The sequence below is a fragment of the Eumetopias jubatus genome, unplaced genomic scaffold (genome assembly GCF_037043125.1).
Source record: "Eumetopias jubatus isolate StellerSeaLion01/CBP00866 unplaced genomic scaffold, mEumJub1_p1.0 scaffold_1, whole genome shotgun sequence".
Classification (NCBI taxonomy): Eukaryota; Metazoa; Chordata; class Mammalia; order Carnivora; family Otariidae; genus Eumetopias; species Eumetopias jubatus.
The window spans coordinates 112411598-112428567 of record NW_028274807.1 but is presented as its reverse complement, the minus strand read 5'-3'; the positions used below and the strand labels follow the sequence as shown (position 1 = coordinate 112428567).

At 33.9% G+C, this 16970-nt stretch overlaps 2 protein-coding genes across 7 annotated transcripts in view; one reads left to right on the top strand and one right to left on the bottom strand.

Annotated features, from left to right (window-relative positions):
• Nucleotides 1-2903, top strand: part of GYG1 (glycogenin 1) — a 37322-nt gene extending 34419 nt beyond the window's left edge. Inside the window, exon 7 of the mRNA XM_088025851.1 lies at nt 2590-2903. Within this exon, the coding sequence (XP_087881977.1) occupies nt 2590-2601 (12 nt within the window). The 3' untranslated portion in view covers nt 2602-2903. The remainder of the gene's footprint in view (nt 1-2589) is intronic.
• A 1615-nt stretch (nt 2904-4518) lies between these two features.
• HLTF (helicase like transcription factor) overlaps nt 4519-16970 on the bottom strand; it is a 49351-nt gene continuing 36899 nt past the window's right edge. For 2 of the 6 annotated variants that reach the window (XM_028103049.2, XM_028103052.2), the window contains exons 19-25: nt 16567-16691; nt 15709-15899; nt 13845-13970; nt 13421-13533; nt 12909-13089; nt 9367-9447; nt 4519-6779 (exon numbers count right to left, since the gene is read on the bottom strand). In XM_028103049.2, coding sequence (XP_027958850.1) covers nt 6627-6779; nt 9367-9447; nt 12909-13089; nt 13421-13533; nt 13845-13970; nt 15709-15899; nt 16567-16691 — 970 coding nt within the window. In that variant the 3' untranslated portion in view covers nt 4519-6626. The remainder of the gene's footprint in view (nt 6780-9366; nt 9448-12908; nt 13090-13420; nt 13534-13844; nt 13971-15708; nt 15900-16566; nt 16692-16970) is intronic. The other 4 variants (XM_028103053.2, XM_028103054.2, XM_028103050.2 and 1 more) reach the window with 3 other exon arrangements.

The following is a 16970-nucleotide window of genomic DNA, read 5'->3' as shown; positions in this document are numbered from 1 at the left end:
GATGATCTAACTGTTGGGGCGCCTGGGTGGCTCAGTCGGTTAAGCGGCTGCCTTCAACTCAGGTTATGATCTCAGGGTCCTGGTTTTGAGCCCCGCATCGGGCTCCTTGCTCAGTAGGGAGTCTGCTTCTCCCTCTCCTTCTGCTGTTTCCCCCACTTGTCTCTCTGGCTCTCTGTGTCAAATAAAATCTTTAAAAAAAAAAAAGATCTAATTGTTTTACCTTTATGATTTACATTTTAAAAACACTGCTTTTGCAGCTGGTGGAAAATAGCTTGAATTGAGGACAAAAGAGTTGATGGAAGGACAGTTAGTTTACACTAGTGGTTCTGGAGAAGAGACCGTAGTAATCTAGCATAACTTTCACCAGGATGAAAGCAGTGAAGTTGCTGATGGATTGCATATGAAGAGTGAGGAAAAAGGAATAACTGTAGATGAGGGGTTTGAGCAACTGAGTGAATCTCCCAACCTTGCTGCTCCCTAAAACACTAGAGACTTAACTGTAAGTAGTTTCTTATGCCTCATCACTTACAAATTCTGATTCAGTAGGTCTTGGTTGAGGCCATAGTGTCTCTGCTCCAAGTAACTACCAGGCAATCCAAAAGACTCTGACCCAAATAACATTTGAGAACCACTTGATACATTAAGGAGGTATTTATACTAAATGCAACAGGCAATGAGATTTTTAGCCGAAGATGCATGAAGAGGTAAGGTGGTGGTTGCATAGCAAGGGGCTCAACTTCTAATTAGTCTTTCCAAAAGACAATCTCAGCTCTTTTGAGTCATACAGAAAACATTACCATAAATAACATGTATAAATGTATTTGTATAGTGTTTACCTTTTTAATGTCACTGAGACTTGAAGCATTAAGCTAAAGTAAGATTTGACTTGTCCTTAAAATAGTCTGCTGTGGTTTGCTTTTTTCTTTATTATTACAAATACACAAATGGATTATTAGTTTTTTTATACTTGGGTTAAGTTACTTGACTAACTTATTTCTCTGGGGTTCAGATGCTGAAATTCGACCTCCTTCAAAACTATGTAAGAAAGCAAAAACAGGAAAGAAAGTTTACTGGGCATTCACATCTCAATTCTATCAATCCTATGATGTATATATGGTATACACATTTTGCAGATAATCAGAGAATAAGGTTAAATAATTTGCAGATTTTGATTCAAATTTTTGTACTTCAAACCTCAAAGCTGTGCTCTGCATTAAAAAAAAATGTGTGGTTAAAACAGACAATGAAATCAGAGAAACCTCTCTATATAACCAGGAATACAAATGCCAGAAATCTGGGGAGTAATATAATGTGTAGTAATATAAGAGCTTTCATTTTGCTATGAAGATAAGGACTGTGGTTTGAAATAGAACTTGGGAAATACCTTTTACAAAGGCTTTCATTAAGTAGGCTGCCTGAAATTACAATATAAAAATAAATGGATAAAATCCCAGCATAGAATTTGTTTTGGCTAGGACTTGATTCAACTTCTGTACACACGTATCTTACAAGAAGCCTCTATTATCCTGTTTTCAGTGGTGGTAGTGGCCTAGAAGAGGCACAACTTCTGTTATAGGACTATTCTGTGATACTGTGATGTAATCAGGATCAACACAGATCTATATGGGCAAAAGCTCCTTATACCTTATACAAAGCAGTTCAGTTCTTGTGATCTACTTATTCTGTATTCACTTGTTTCTTGATGTCCAGTCTATCAGCTACCATTTCTCACTACCGTTTGCCTAGAATAAAAATAGGAAGAGTCAAATGTTCAGGAAAGGGCCTTTGAATGCTGGTCCTTTTCCACTGAGTCAAGCACAGCTGACCTTGAACAACACAGGTTGAACTGCAAGGGTACACTTACACATGGATTTTTTAATACAGTACAGTACTGTATTTTCTTGTCCTTATGATTTTAATAATTTTCTCCAGCTTCATTATAAAAATACAGTATATAATTTATATATGTATATGTTGAGTGTTATCAGTAAGGCTTCTGGTTAGTAGTAGGCTATTAGTAAAGTTTTGGGGGAGTCAAAAGTTCTATGTGGATTTTCAACAAAACAGGGGGGTCAGCACCCCTAACCCCCATGTCGTTCCAGGGTCAACTGTATAGGGATTTACGGAAGGCTACTATTTTAGGTGATCAAAGTCTTTTTGGCTCCTGGGTCCCTGGTTGAGATTAATAGAAATCCAGTCTTAAGACAACTAATACTGCCATGCAGTATGTAATCCGAGTAACTGTATTTTAGAACTCTCTGTTATCAAAAGAGATCACAAGATTCAAAGCCTTTTCTTTTTGTAATTGAGAAAAGGTTATCAAAGCATCAAATTTGGTGTGTGGGGGAAGCAAACCTATCACTTGGTGTTTTTGTCTTAATACTTTTTTTTTACATTGTATAAGCTAATAAAGCTCTAAAGTGAAAAAGCTTATATAATTTAATATTTATTGAAGGCTATTAACTTTTGGAATAAAAAAGGATGAGTATACCATAGAAAACAGCATATAATGTGCATAGATTTATGCAGTTAAGAGGCTGAGAAACCACTGAACTAGGCTAACAGATTTCTTTCCTTGATCTTTTCAAGGATATGCCTTAATTAAGGTGAAGTACTACTTTTCCAACTACACTTCAAAATCTTCTCCAGGGAGCCTAAACTACCACGGATCACCTAGTAAGATGTGTAAAATGGCAGCAATAACTCAGATTATAAGAACATTTGTAGAGGATCAATATATCATTTTTTTTTAAAAAAATCTTGTGAACAGTGGTGGATAGAATAGCCTTTTGCTGTAAGACAAATTTGCCTACACACGGTCAGATCCACACCTTTGGAGACTAACTCCATGCTTGCTCAAGGTCTATAATTCATGCCTGAAATAAATGTCTTAAATCTCCTTACTTACACCTGCAAGAAGCCTATTACGTCTCCTTCACTGGAACATTTCTCATGAAATATTTACCTTTTCTTTACCAACATATTGATACCAGGGCAAGTTTTCTTTAAAAACCTACAGTGTACTAGGGAACAGCCCTTCCCTCCCCTAACAAAAACGGTAAATTAAGCATTCTGGAAGTTGTATCCTGGTTAATTTTATCTGCCTTTATTCTTAACTAGATTGCTGAAAAGACTGCAAACTTACTGAAAACCTTCCTGAAAGTGTTCATCTCTCTTCTTTAGTAAGTGCAGCACATACTTAACAGTATATACTTTGAGGACTCTTAATATCTCTTCTGATCACATTAAATATCCCCTTGTAGGAGTCTAGACTGTTTCAAATATGCAAACACATGTCCTAGAATTTCTTTTATCCACCAACCTAAGAAATCATTTTGACATTTGGTAGCCTTCTAAATAAAGTTCCGCAGCCTTAGTTATTTAAAAAATTTTGGACACCTGGCTGAGGTTAATGGAGGTGGCCTGTGCCATATACATTAAATTATAAACATTATTAAAATTTTGTTCCTTTCATATAGAAATCAGTTTTCATAAAAAGTAGAAATGGGTTTAAATTTGTCAGAAAACTCTTGATCAGGAAGTTTGAATAGGGAATTGGAAGATTTAAACATCCCACATTTTAATCAAAAATTGGTAACTCATTTGCTCTTTCAAATGGAGTAAATTATTATGGGTTCATATAGAAGACTACTCTCCCTTATTACATACCAGAAATATGAGTATATTAACAGGGAAAGAAAACATTATCTGCTTACAAGGTTTCTAATCAACAGAGTTTTCCCTTTGAAGTAGGCATTACTGCAGGGAAGCATCCCAGTCATTATTCACAGCTACTAGTTTCTGGCTCTCCTTATTCAGGAGGAACACACAAATAAGGTATCCAATTCCAGAATGTAAAAACTTGGTTACTACATACTTACTGATGAATGAGGGAAAACAGTATTACACCTTTTATAAGTATTTTAAAGTTAAAATAGCTAAAAACTTAAGGTTAAACATCTGAGTTATTAAGCCGAAGATATCTGTCCACATGTGTTTTAATGAATCTTCCAAACCCTAATGAACAGAATTTTGGCAAGTACTATAATGAAAAAAATACACCAATGCCTTTGACTTCCCCCAATAGAAAACATACACTGCCTGAAGATGATAATTTCATTGGTACTCACTAGTAATAAACACAAGATATTTTCTTGATTTACTATTTTAATCCAGATTAGGGCAAATCTACAATGCACAGTGCTATCTAGTAATAAATATCACTACACAAAAGTATTATCGCATCTCCTTTTTTCCTGGTAGATGTGGAAAATAATTGGAACCAATGTTTTAGAAGATCAAGGCACCTTTAAAAATATATACACTCTGATTTCTAAACAAATTCAGCCTCAGCCAAATTGAGCAAAATAAAAGAGGTGGTAAGAATAAACCTGTTACTCATAGTACTTTTTATGTACTGTCAGTGAAAAACAATTGTGTAACATAGGTATCTTCACAGAAGTGTGAGATTTATAAAAAATTTTCAAAGAAAAAGTCACAAAAATTATGGCACAGAAGTGGATTTTTAAAACTTTTATTGATTTTAAGATTTTAAAACAAAATCCAGTTTGAACCACAAAATTCAGTTTGAACCACAAGTGGGATACAATGTCTTCAAGATACTTCTAAAGCTATTATTCTATATAATGATGAAACAGAATTAACAGCAGAGCATAATACGAACTTTTCATTCTGGTGGTTTATATATGTATTTCCTTAGGATGAATTAAATTTGTTTATTTAACACCAATTTTAATAGGACTGTACAAAAACAGGTATTTTTTAAATGACTTGCCAAATTTATCATTATGAATGTTTAAAAACAAGTCTATAAATGGGTAAAGAGGCAAGCAAAGTCTTTTACAGTGAGTTTGCAAGGCTTTGCCTTTGTAAGCAAGAATAGTGTATCTTTTTTTGCTGAAAATTCTTTTTGTACTTAATCTCACGGGAGTACTGGTATATAGAAATCCACATAGTATATTTCATGAGATTTTCATCAACCTGATTTTTTTTGTGTAATGCTAGTTCTACAAGGTAAAGAAATTCCCAATTGCTCCTAATGCTAGTGGACCAACCACAAGTTATTATTCCACTCCTATCTGTACAGAAAGGTCTGTTGATCCTTTGACCCAGCCCTCTGCCTTACCTGCAGCCAAAGAGAAGAGGGGCTGGGAAGATTCTTGCTGCCTAATACACTGTTCCCTTGGAGCAGGAGACCGGGCAAAGGGAGGGGAGAATTTAGCTGTTGATAGATTCAGCACATAGCTCGATGTATGCCCTAGAACACAACACACTGCCTCCAGGCTTATCTTTAAGTCATTTCTTAACACTTTAAGTAAAATGAAAGGTGTTCTCAAGTCTGCATGGTCAAACAGGAAGCTTCTCCTGTACAGTAATCTTTCTTTGGATTAAAAAGTTCCCCTTAAGGAAGGACACCACTCACTAACGTGATTGGCAAGTGTAGAGCTTCTAACGTGATTGGCAAATGTAGAGCTTATTTAAATGTGACTCAAAGAGTCATCCAGAATGCCATGGCAACTACTGTGAGTCTGATTATTAACCAAAAAGTAAGAAAAAGAGGACTAATTTTATAGATAAATGTAGGGTGAATTACTGAAGTTCCAAAATCAATGTCTGATTCTAAACACAATAACAAAGAAATTTTTCCATTCAGGATTAAGATGTCTTTAAGAGTTGAAACGATTTTGGAGGTCATCCAGCCCAACTTCCATCCAGATATCACGCCTCTCACATATAGTAGTCTTCTGAATTATAAAAATTTATAAAGTTATTTTTTTTAAAAAAAAGCTATCATAAATAAAAATTATCTCTCTATATAGAAATATCTATTCAGCAATTCCATAATTTAAATATTCAAATTAAACTGGGTAGAATTGGTTCCTTCTCACCCCCAAACTGTATTTACACACTAACACATCGAATTACATTTAAACAATAGTACTACTTGACTAAAATGGAGAAAAATAGTATTCTAACACAGTCCCTATATTTTCATAAACATAAAACTGCAAATCACATATATGAATTAGATCTCAAACTGTTAAAAAAAAAATTATAAGTTAATCTGCTAACCTGGACTTCAGTCTCTCATTTAAGGTTTGATTCTGGAATGCAAATATGGTTTTTCAAAGTAATAAAATCTCTTGTATATAATCTATGTATTAATCGCTTACAAGGACTATGAATCCATCACATCACAAATGGAAGGCTCTAGTGATTAACCAAATGTGTCCAACACAGAAAATAACTCTTTATTTGGTCAAAAGTATAAAAGGTTTGACCTTATTTGAAATATGAAAAAGCTGAGTACTTGAAAGATATATGAAAATACTCAGCAAAGACAATATGAAAAGCTGAATAACAAAGTAACTTTCTGAAAAAATTATTTTAGGCCACAGTATATAACAGAACTTATTGCTATTTGAAATATCATTAAAAATAGGATCATATATAGAAGAGACTATATATCAGTAATACTTTACTAATATAAAATGATATGCTCTTTTTAGAAGACATACTCTATATCTCGTTTCTAAAACTCTATTTTCTGATTTCCAAAATTTCCATATATATCTAATCAAACTGACCTTACCAAATCCCACAAATTATAAATCAATTAAAGTTCTGATTTCATTAATTTTAGCTTGTTTCATTTCATTAGCATTTGTTTTTTTAGTTCCAAAGGCTCCAGCAGCAAGTTCTCTCTTTGTGTTTTGTATTTTCAGCATATTTTCTTCAACAGAATCCTTCACAATGAACTTAAAAAGAAAAAAAAAAAAGTACTTTGTCACAATATTTAAAATCTTCAATTAAAAAAAAAGCAGATTTATGTTGAAATATCGGTCCACTATAAGGAAATTTGCTTTCTTACAGTATTGTATAGCTTTCAGAATTGGTCAATCTATTTGAAACTGTTTAGCTCTCCTTTTTTTCTCAATATTCAGTGAGCATATTTAGAATATGATAGAATAACCAGAGTTGAGCATTGCTTTCCCTCATCACTCAATATGGTTTTCTTGTATAAAGAATATGGTTGTAAGGCCGTTAAGTTACATCTTAAGAACAGCACCAAAACCAGCAAACTTTATAGGCAACTCTGTAACTGGAATACTTGCAAAATAAATTCAGCATTATATTTAAATAGCCAAATGAGATTTTCCCAGAAATGCAAGAATGAGCCTTTATCTGGTTTAACTTATAATGTGCAAAAGTTAAGAAAAGTTAAGAAAAAAGTTAAAAAAAAGCATCAACAGATGCTTAAGAAGCATTTCTGATAAAAACCTTAATTAAAAAAAATCTTCATTAACCTATAAATAAATGTCTCTCAGTCTTAAATGTATCCACTAGAAACTTACCAAGAACAATGTAGTCACAATGTAAAACAATAAAAGGAACAGTTCAAGAATGATTACTATCACTACTAATAGTCAACATTGTGTAGAGGTCCAGTTACTGTAATAACTATACAACATTACTGAAATACATAAAAGACCTAAATAAATGGAGATACTAAATTCTTATATGGGAACACTCCTTACTTATAAGGAGTGTTTATATATTTATAAAGAAGACCATTCTCAAATTAATCATAACTTCAATAAATCCCAAACAAGATCTTTTTTTATTTTTTTTTTTAAAGATTTTATTTATTTATTTGAGAGAGAATGAGAGATAGAGAGCACGAGAGGGAAGAGGGTCAGAGGGAGAAGCAGACTCCCTGCTGAGCAGGGAGCCCGATGTGGGACTCGATCCCGGGACTCCAGGATCATGACCTGAGCCGAAGGCAGTCGCTTAACCAACTGAGCCACCCAGGCGCCCCCCAAACAAGATTTCTTAAATGGGATCTGGTAACCTAAATCCAAAGTTCAATTCAAGAGTAAATAATTGTATTAATGAATTTTAAAAAGAGGGGTAATGAGAGCACTCTGCCCTGCTAGATATCAAAGCATACTTTAAAACCATAGTAATTTTAAGAGTAATATTGTCCTGGGAATAGAAAAAGAAATCAATGAAATAGAAACACAGAAACAAAGTCTGGAAAGAGACTCACATTAATATATATGAATTAGTTTATAATAAAAGTGACATTTCAAAGCAGTAGAAAAAAATGATATACTTAAAAACTTTAAAGCTTTTTCATGAAAACAGAAAAAAACACACCCAATTCAAAGAGTTTGAAATAAACCATTTCCAAAATACAAAAAATTTAAAATCAAAATGTATAGAAGAGTCCTTTATAATAAAACTATATTTGTACTTTATGAAAACTGGGCAAAAAAGCAATGCACAGAAAAAAATATTAACTGATAACAGATAAGTGAAAAATGAATATGCTCAAGGTCTTAGGTATACGTAAATTAAGAGCACTTTTCTGACCATCACATAAGCAAAAATTTACATCATTCTCATGTATCATTAAGCCTGTTTTGAAAACAAAAGAATCCTAAATCCAGAATTCTATTTTTTTTTTTTAATATTTTGAGAGAAAGAGAGCCTGTGGGGGGGGGCAGTGGGCAGGCAGAGGGAGAGGGAGAAGCAGACAACCCACTGAGCAGGGAGCCCAACGTGGGGCTCGATCCCAGGACCCTGAGATTATGACCTGAGCCGAAGGCAGACACTTAACCAACTGAGCTACCCAGGCACCCCCAGAATTCTCATTTTCTTAATCAATCCTGAAGAAGTACTTGTATATAATATAATGCTCATTATGGCACTGTTTTTATTAGCAAAATATTAGACTGGCTAAATTATGATGTACCTATATATGGATGTTAAAAAGAATGGGTTTGTAGAGTCATCAAATTCACAGAAAATAGAAGGGTGGTTGCTGAGGGCTGAGTTTCGATTTGAGATGAAAAAGTTCTGGAGATAGATGATGTTGAAAATTACACAACAATGTGAAAGTATGTAATGCCACTTAAGTGTACACTTAAAAATAGATAAAATGATAAATATTGTTATGTATATGTTATGTTTTACCACTATATGGAAAAAAATAATAGATTTTATATGTACTTACATGGTAGTGTACTTATATGGATAGTTCCCAATATATACTGTTAAGGGGACAAAGTATGTTGCAGAATAATAAAGTATGATCCCATTTACCTTAAATTTTTTAAAGGAGAGATAAATACAAGTGAATCTATATAAACATCAAGAAAGAGACTTTGAATAACATGTAAAACTACTGATGGTGGTTTCCTCTAGAGGAGATTAAAGCTAACCTTCATATTTTGTTCTGCCCAATTCTACTGTAATCTTTCATAATATATCCATGCATTATTTGTATAATCTTAAAAATCTCATCAACCTAATTTTAAAATGGATGGCTTAAAAACTCACTTTTGTGATGATAACTTCTTGCTTCTGGCCAAGTCTATGGCATCTGTCAAAGCACTGATCTTCAGCAGCTGGATTCCAGGCCTAACAAGAATATGAATTGCTTTATTACCACCCTGATCTGTGAGTGTTCTGCACAAATCCTTTCATTTCAGTATTACTCATTCACCTTTTACTGATGCAAATTTTTTGACTGAATTCAGATACTGACATAAATGCTCTGGAAAAAAAATACACCCCACCCTCAACTATGACAGGCAGGTATTCTCCCCCATCAGTTCACTGCACTGCTTCTAGTATCTAATACAGTGCCTGATACATAGAAAGCACACAGCATAAGCAATTAAGTAATCAAATAGTATCTTTCTATTTTAAAATTGATCTATGTCTGTTAACAAAGGAAAAAAAAGGTTATGCATCCTCTTAAACGACAATTTATATCAGAAAAGAATGTAATTGAGTCTATTTATGAAAAAGTTTTCTCCCCTTTTGGTCTTTTGATTTTTTTTCTTTCACTTTCTTCCATTTGTTAAATAAAAGCACAAAAAAAGATTTCAGGAATAATCAAAACTCCTAAAAATTAAAGGCTTTGTTGATGCAATTTTCTGTATCTGTATTTGACTTCAAAATTGAACTAAAATAACATTAACTCATTAAATACAGGCATTATCATGGGGACTGTCTTAAAGTGAAGAATAAAACAATGAAGCAAAGAAAAAATAAGCAAAATGATAGAGTTCTTCAGTCTAGAAAGATAGGCGTCAAGTGGTTTGGAAATACTATCATGAACTATCAGAGTAGAGATCATTAAATTTTAAACTATGGGATGATTCTTAAAGGGTGTTTAGGGCCAAAGAAACTATACAGCAAAACTCCCTGAAAATGAAATAAAGTCGCAAATGCATATGTAAATGACAAGTTTATAGTATGATTCATACTCAGGCTGTTATTTTCTATTTAAAGTTCCCTTGATGGGGCACCTGGGTGGCTCAGTTGGTTAGGCGTCTGACTCTTGATTTTGACTTGGGTCATGATCTCAGGGTCATGAAATTGGGCCCCACATCCGGCTCTGTGTTGGGCATAGAGCCTCCCCCAACCCCTGGCTCATACTCTTTCAAAAAAAAAATAATAATTAAAAATAAATTAAAAAATAAAGTTCCCATGAGCTCTAGGGAAAAGGAAATTTTACTATTGTTGTAATTTGAGTATTGGGTGATTTTTCATATAGAAGTCAGATTTTAAGAATATACTTAGCTTATGATTTTCTAAAACTGATAATCAGATTTTATGTATATTCTGTATTTCACGATTGGATACATTTTGAAACCGTTATACCAAAAGCCCAGGTAAATAACTGTTCCTTTCTGTTGTCTCTGTTTTATCTAGGAAACTTCTCTAGTGAGCTGGCAATATACATTTAGTATGACTACCAAGAGTCAATTTTTTTTTTTTAAAGTAGGCTCCATGGCCAGTGTGGAACCCCACATGGGGCTTGAACTCACAACCCTGAGATCAAGACCTGAGCTGAGATCGAGTACGATGCTTAACCAACTGAGCCACCTAGGCACCCCTACCAGGGATCAAATTTATCTCATGGTAATATAAAACTGAGAGCTTCCATTTTCACTAGTACTGATGAAGGAAGGTAATAAGCTTTATCAAAAGCCCAAAATCGAACATTTAAAATACATCTTAACTCTAATGCAACATTCCATGAAAAGGTAAAATATTTTCATGAGTAAAATTTTTTGATTCAATCTTATTTTCCTGGGACCTGGCTTTCATTTTAAAGTTAGAAACATTTGGTAAATGTTCAATGAAAAACAATTTACTATGAACTGCTAAAACATTTTGGAAGTTTTTTTTTTAATTACTAAAGAAGTTTTTTTTACATTACTAAAGAGTATAGTCTGTGATCAGCTTTATAATACTATTATTTCGTATCAACAACCTTATCAGATACTAAGATTATAACAAAAGAAGCAAATAATCTGGAAATTTGTCAAAAAATCATCTTCTAAGATTATGTTAGTTAATATAACAATATGCAGTTACAATGACTATTTTTTATAATAACCATAAAATATTAAAACTCTAGCAAAGATTTAAAACTTCATCCACAGAACTAAGGCAAGAAAATACAACAGACCACTGCCATCCATAACATTAATGTGAAATCTGTGAATGTCAAAATATGGTTCTGGTTGGTATTTTACTGGGGAGGTTACCCTCAGGTAACGAAAAAGCCTTGGTTACAGGTGTATGTATGAACTAGATAGGCCTAACCAGAATAACTCAAATTTGTATCTCAGTGAACTTTGTTATGAAATTTTCTGAATTTCAGGTAACAAGCTAAAACTACAAAACTTTGGGGCGCCCAGGTGGCTCAGTCGTTAAGCATCTGCCTTTGGCTCAGGTCGTGATCCCAGAGTCCTGGGATCGAGTCCCACATCGGGCTCTCTGCTCCGCGGGAAGCCTGCTTCTCCCTCTCCCACTCTCCCTGCTTGTGTTCCCTTTCTCGCTGTGTCTCTCTCTGTCAAATAAATAAATAAAATCTTAAAAAAAAAAACACTACAAATCTTCAATCTGTGAATCATAGAAATAGCAAATAGAGTTGCCTCTAGCCCTGACAGTAACCCAGTGCAAATTAGAAACTGAATTAGTCCAGAGTGCCTACAGCTCTTTGTGCAATTAGAAAAAGGTGCTGTTCCTCTATGCCTGCTTCTCTTAGGTCACAGTTTGGTAAGTAAAGTTCAGAGTGCATTTTAGCTCCAACTCTACAGCTAGGTCTATACTGTACAACTACAAATGACTGTACTGTATTAGATGCTAAAATTTATCCAAAATATTCCATTAACAGTATTAGTTTCTAAAACTGTGATGCTGGACCACCTGCACCTGAATCACCTATGATCTATACAAAAATGCAGCTTCCTGGGTCTCATCCAAGAACTCCTTAATCTCTGAGGACAGAGGTGAGAAATTACATTTTACCTAATTTTTGCACATTAAAACTTGAGGCCATTAACATCATGATTGTAGCTACTTTGTCTACCTATGTTTATACCCAGATTCCGGGTGCCTGTAAGACTCCCTGACACAATGTAGGATCACATTATTTGTTGGCCAAACCACTACACTAAAGCATTACAGTTAACAGAAACTAATTCTATATATAGAAGTAGAAAACCACAACACAGAAATTAAGAACATGGAATCCTGGTTTGCATATTATTGCATGATGTTGGGCAAGTTATTTTACTTCTCTGTGCTTCAGTTTCCTCACCTGTAAAATAAGGACAGTAATAAAACCTCATAAGGATTCATCATAGGGATACCCTAGGGATACCGTGAGAATTTGTTGATACATGTAAAGCACTTAAAAGAAAGCCCTCGATACACATTTACTGAGTTATTATCTAATTTTAAAGTTTTCCTAAGAATTTTCACAATCAGTTATAACTAGGAAGGTATTTACCAAATAGTTTTTTTTTATTTTTTTATAAAGTTTAATAACATACCAAAAAGTCTACAGAACTACTTACTGGATCCATTAAAAACACTCGAGAAGCTGCAGAAAGATTCAAACCAACTCCACCTGCTTTTAAGGATAGAAGCATTATAGTTGGAGATCCTGCTTCAGTGTTTTGAAAACACTGAATTGATTCAACTCTTTTCTTCTGTGCCATGGAACCATCCAAACGAGTAAATACAAATCCAGAGGCTCTAATGGAGGGACAAAAAAGACAAGTAACACTTTCCATACAATTTAAAAACATGTTAAGTAATTATAAATCTCTTCATTCAACCAACTACTCATCTATTTTGACAAATCTAACCATCTACTAACGTGTCATGCTCTGCAGTCAAGTTTTTTTCTGATAAATTCAGGACTAAATCTTTAAATCCTATGCTCCCAGGAAATATTCTGTACTGTGACTCTCATTTTAGATAGATGAAATGAATATAACTGGTAAAACAATTATTTTTTGCCATCCAAATCAAAACACTTACATAAAATCCTTTTACTCAAAGTGAGAATCAATAATGAATTTACCTGAGTGGTGTTTCTATTAAAGACAGGAATGTTGTAAACTGAGAAACAACTAAACTTTTTATGTTGGGGTTCTTCTTTCTTAAGTCAATCAGTGCATGCATTAGAGCATTAATCTGAAAAAAAAAAAAAATCAGGACACCCATTAGCTTCTATTTTGAATGGGCAAAATATATACAACTTTTTTTTATTAGGAAAAGAATGTTCCTGCCCCATTACTTCCCTAAAATGAAAAGTAAAAGACAACTAATGTTTTTAAAAATTAAGATTAAAAGAAGCACTCAAACTGAAGTTCCTTTCCTCTCAAATTCACCACTAGAAATAAAAATATTCAAATGATAGGATTAAAAGCAGAATTATTTTGAGACATGGTATCCATATATAAATGTAAAACAAATACTCAAATATTTGCCCATGTGTATTTCACCTTTGAACTGGATGTCCATTCCATAGTAGACTTTTTCTCAGTATCACACGCCAATTCTTCTGGAGGACATTCTAATAAATTGTCTCCATGTATATCATTTCTGCATAAAGGACATTTAGCATGTGGCTATATAAGAAAGAGTAAGATATGAGTGAAGTTTATGAGGAAAAAATATAAATTTACCTAAAATTTTTAAAAAGTATGGTAAAATTCTATATCCTTAATAGCTAGCATTTTATTAGACTTATTAGATTCATCCATTTGAGATAAATCTGTACAAGCTGAACTCCAGGCAGATGTAACGTTCTTATGTGTTAAGTGGGACTGGGTAAAAAAGGGAGCAGAAGTATGGTATGTGATCTTGACTAACAGCAGGAGTTTGAAGCAAGTATTATAATACAAATTGCCCTTGAACATGGGTCTGAACTACAGAGGTCCACTTATTTGAGGATTTTTTTTTCAATAAATACAGTACAGTACTATAAATGGATATTCTCTTATGATTTTCGTATTTTCTCTAGCTTACTTTACTGTAAGAATACCACATATAGGGGCGCTGGGCTGCCTTAGTTGGAGGAGCATGCAATTCTCGATCTTGGAGTCATGAGTGTGAGCCCCACGTTGGGTGTAGAGATTACTTAAATAAAAACTTTAAAAAGAATACCATATATATAACAAAAATATGTGTTGTTTATGTTATCAGTAAGGCTTCTGGTCAACAGTAGGTGATTAGTAGCTTAGTTTATAAGGAGTCAAAAGTGATATGGAGATTTTCAACTGCACAGGGGGTCATCAGCACCCCTAGCCCCTGCAACTGTTCAGGGTGAACTGTACTATTTGCAGATAAGTAAAGAAACCATGAATAACAGTATCTTGAACCTAACTACAATATAGCACACTAGGTGGAACTGTCCTTTAGAAGAAAAAAAATTTCCATCTGAATGGCTTATAAAGCTAGTCTAGACCTGTTAAATCCAACAGGCTCATTCAAAGCAGTATTTGTTGTGTCCATTTGTACCAAGACATGCTAATAAAATATCTCCTAAATAATTATATACCAAATACCATTACAAAAAAAAAAATTCTGAAACTGAAACAACGTTAAAAGTCAGTATAGTGGGGTTACCTTTAGGGAGAAGGGAGAAGGTAACTGATTGGAAGGGGACACAAAGGGACCAGGGTAGTAGTTACATGATTGTGTTTACTTCATAATTCACTCAACTGTACAATCATGACTTGTGCATTTTTTTCTGTATTATACCAATGAAAATGTAAAAAAACAAAACAAAACTCTACCTCAGCTGAAGAACTGCTTAAAGGATTATTCCACTTCAAAAAATTCTACCATACATAGAATCCAGGCTTACCTTATCTAATAGCCAATAATCAAACGTGGCAATTAAGCCCATGAAGTGTGGTGAAGCCAAACTGAGATGTGCTGTATGTGTACAATACCACCAGACTTTGAACACTTAAGTTAAAAAATCATGCAAATTCTCAATTTTTATATTTTAGATATACTGAATAAATAAAAATTCATTGACTTCATCTATTTCTACTAGAAAATTTAAAATTACCTTTGTGTCTCACATTTTTTATCTATTAGACAGCAATGATCTCAACAGAACTAGGATATTGACTGATCATGCCTCTAAAAGTGTACTGTCTTATGTTTAAAAGGGCCTAATTATAAGAAATATACCACTATGAAACACTGACATACATAACTGACCATAAAACGTGCACTAGTAAATCCAAGGTGCAAAACTCTTTATAGTCTGTTGGACTTGGGTTTCATTACACTCAAGACTGACTAGTGTACCACTCCATCAAACACTGAATCTGTACCTAGCATAAAACTAACCTGCTCATTCTGAATGACTTGGCAAATACAGGGTTTACAAAAGACATGTGCACAATGTGTTATGACAGGAACTGTTAAAGAATCCAAGCAAATTGCACATTCTTCATCAGAACCAGAGCTCAGAATTAACTTCATCTTCCTTATTAACTTCTTTCGTAGTTCTTCAGGTGTATCATTTCCTAGAGAAAAGGCTGAAAAATTAATTTCACAGCAAGATTTGTAATATGACTAGACAAGTTAATATTCTTATATAGGGAAAAGTTTTGCTTGGGTAGTCTTTATTTATGCTTTTTCTATCACAGAAAACAAGCATGATTTAAAATTTAAAGAAAATTCAGGGGGGCCTGGGTGGCTCAGTCACTGGGCGTCTGCCTTCGGCTCAGGTCATGATCCCAGGGTGCTGGGATCGAGCCCCACATCGGGATCCCTGCTCAGCGGGAAGCCTGCTTCTCCCTCCCTCACTCCCCCTGCTTGTGTTCCCTCTCTCGCTGTGTCTGTCTCTGTCAAATAAATAAATAAAATCTTAAAAATTTATTAATTAAATTCAGAAGCTAAAATAGTAGCTAACCCACATAATATACCTTACACAAAAGTATCATTACAATCTGCACATACTACCACAGAATAAAAGGCAGATCCAATTTGAAATGACTAAGAGTATCTATCACTGGAAGTCCTAGAAGACATCACTATTATTCCATTTCATTGGTAAGAATTTGTGAGTATATTCCACTTGTTTCCCATTCTAAAAACAATGTCCATTTGACAAATAAGACACTATAGGCCATATGAAAAATTTCCTTCTGATTTAAATATCCCTAACAAATATAACAGTGTAAACAAATCACATCTACTTACCTGAGGGACCATTGGAAGACACTGCGTTTGTAAGAAGGTGAGTATGACAACAAATCTGCCGCAATCTAAGCAAAAGACCCAGGACATCTGCATAGTGCGCAAGGACAGTCCCTTCATTAAAATACCTAGAGGTAAAAAATGCTAACTATTATGAAGGCCTCTAAACAACAATATTATTCCCTATTCTAAAACAGTGGAATAAAAATGGCATTGTTCTTTTCTTCTCTGAAAATCACTTCAAAACTACCTTTAATGAAACCACAAGAGATTTGTAACCATAAAGCAAAATATATGAGAAATTGCTGCCAATTGCAATAGAAGTTGGATAGGAAGATGCTGAGAGATAGTACTACAGATCTCAAACAGACCTGCCAGAACACAATTCTTCAAAATACAAAGCAAGC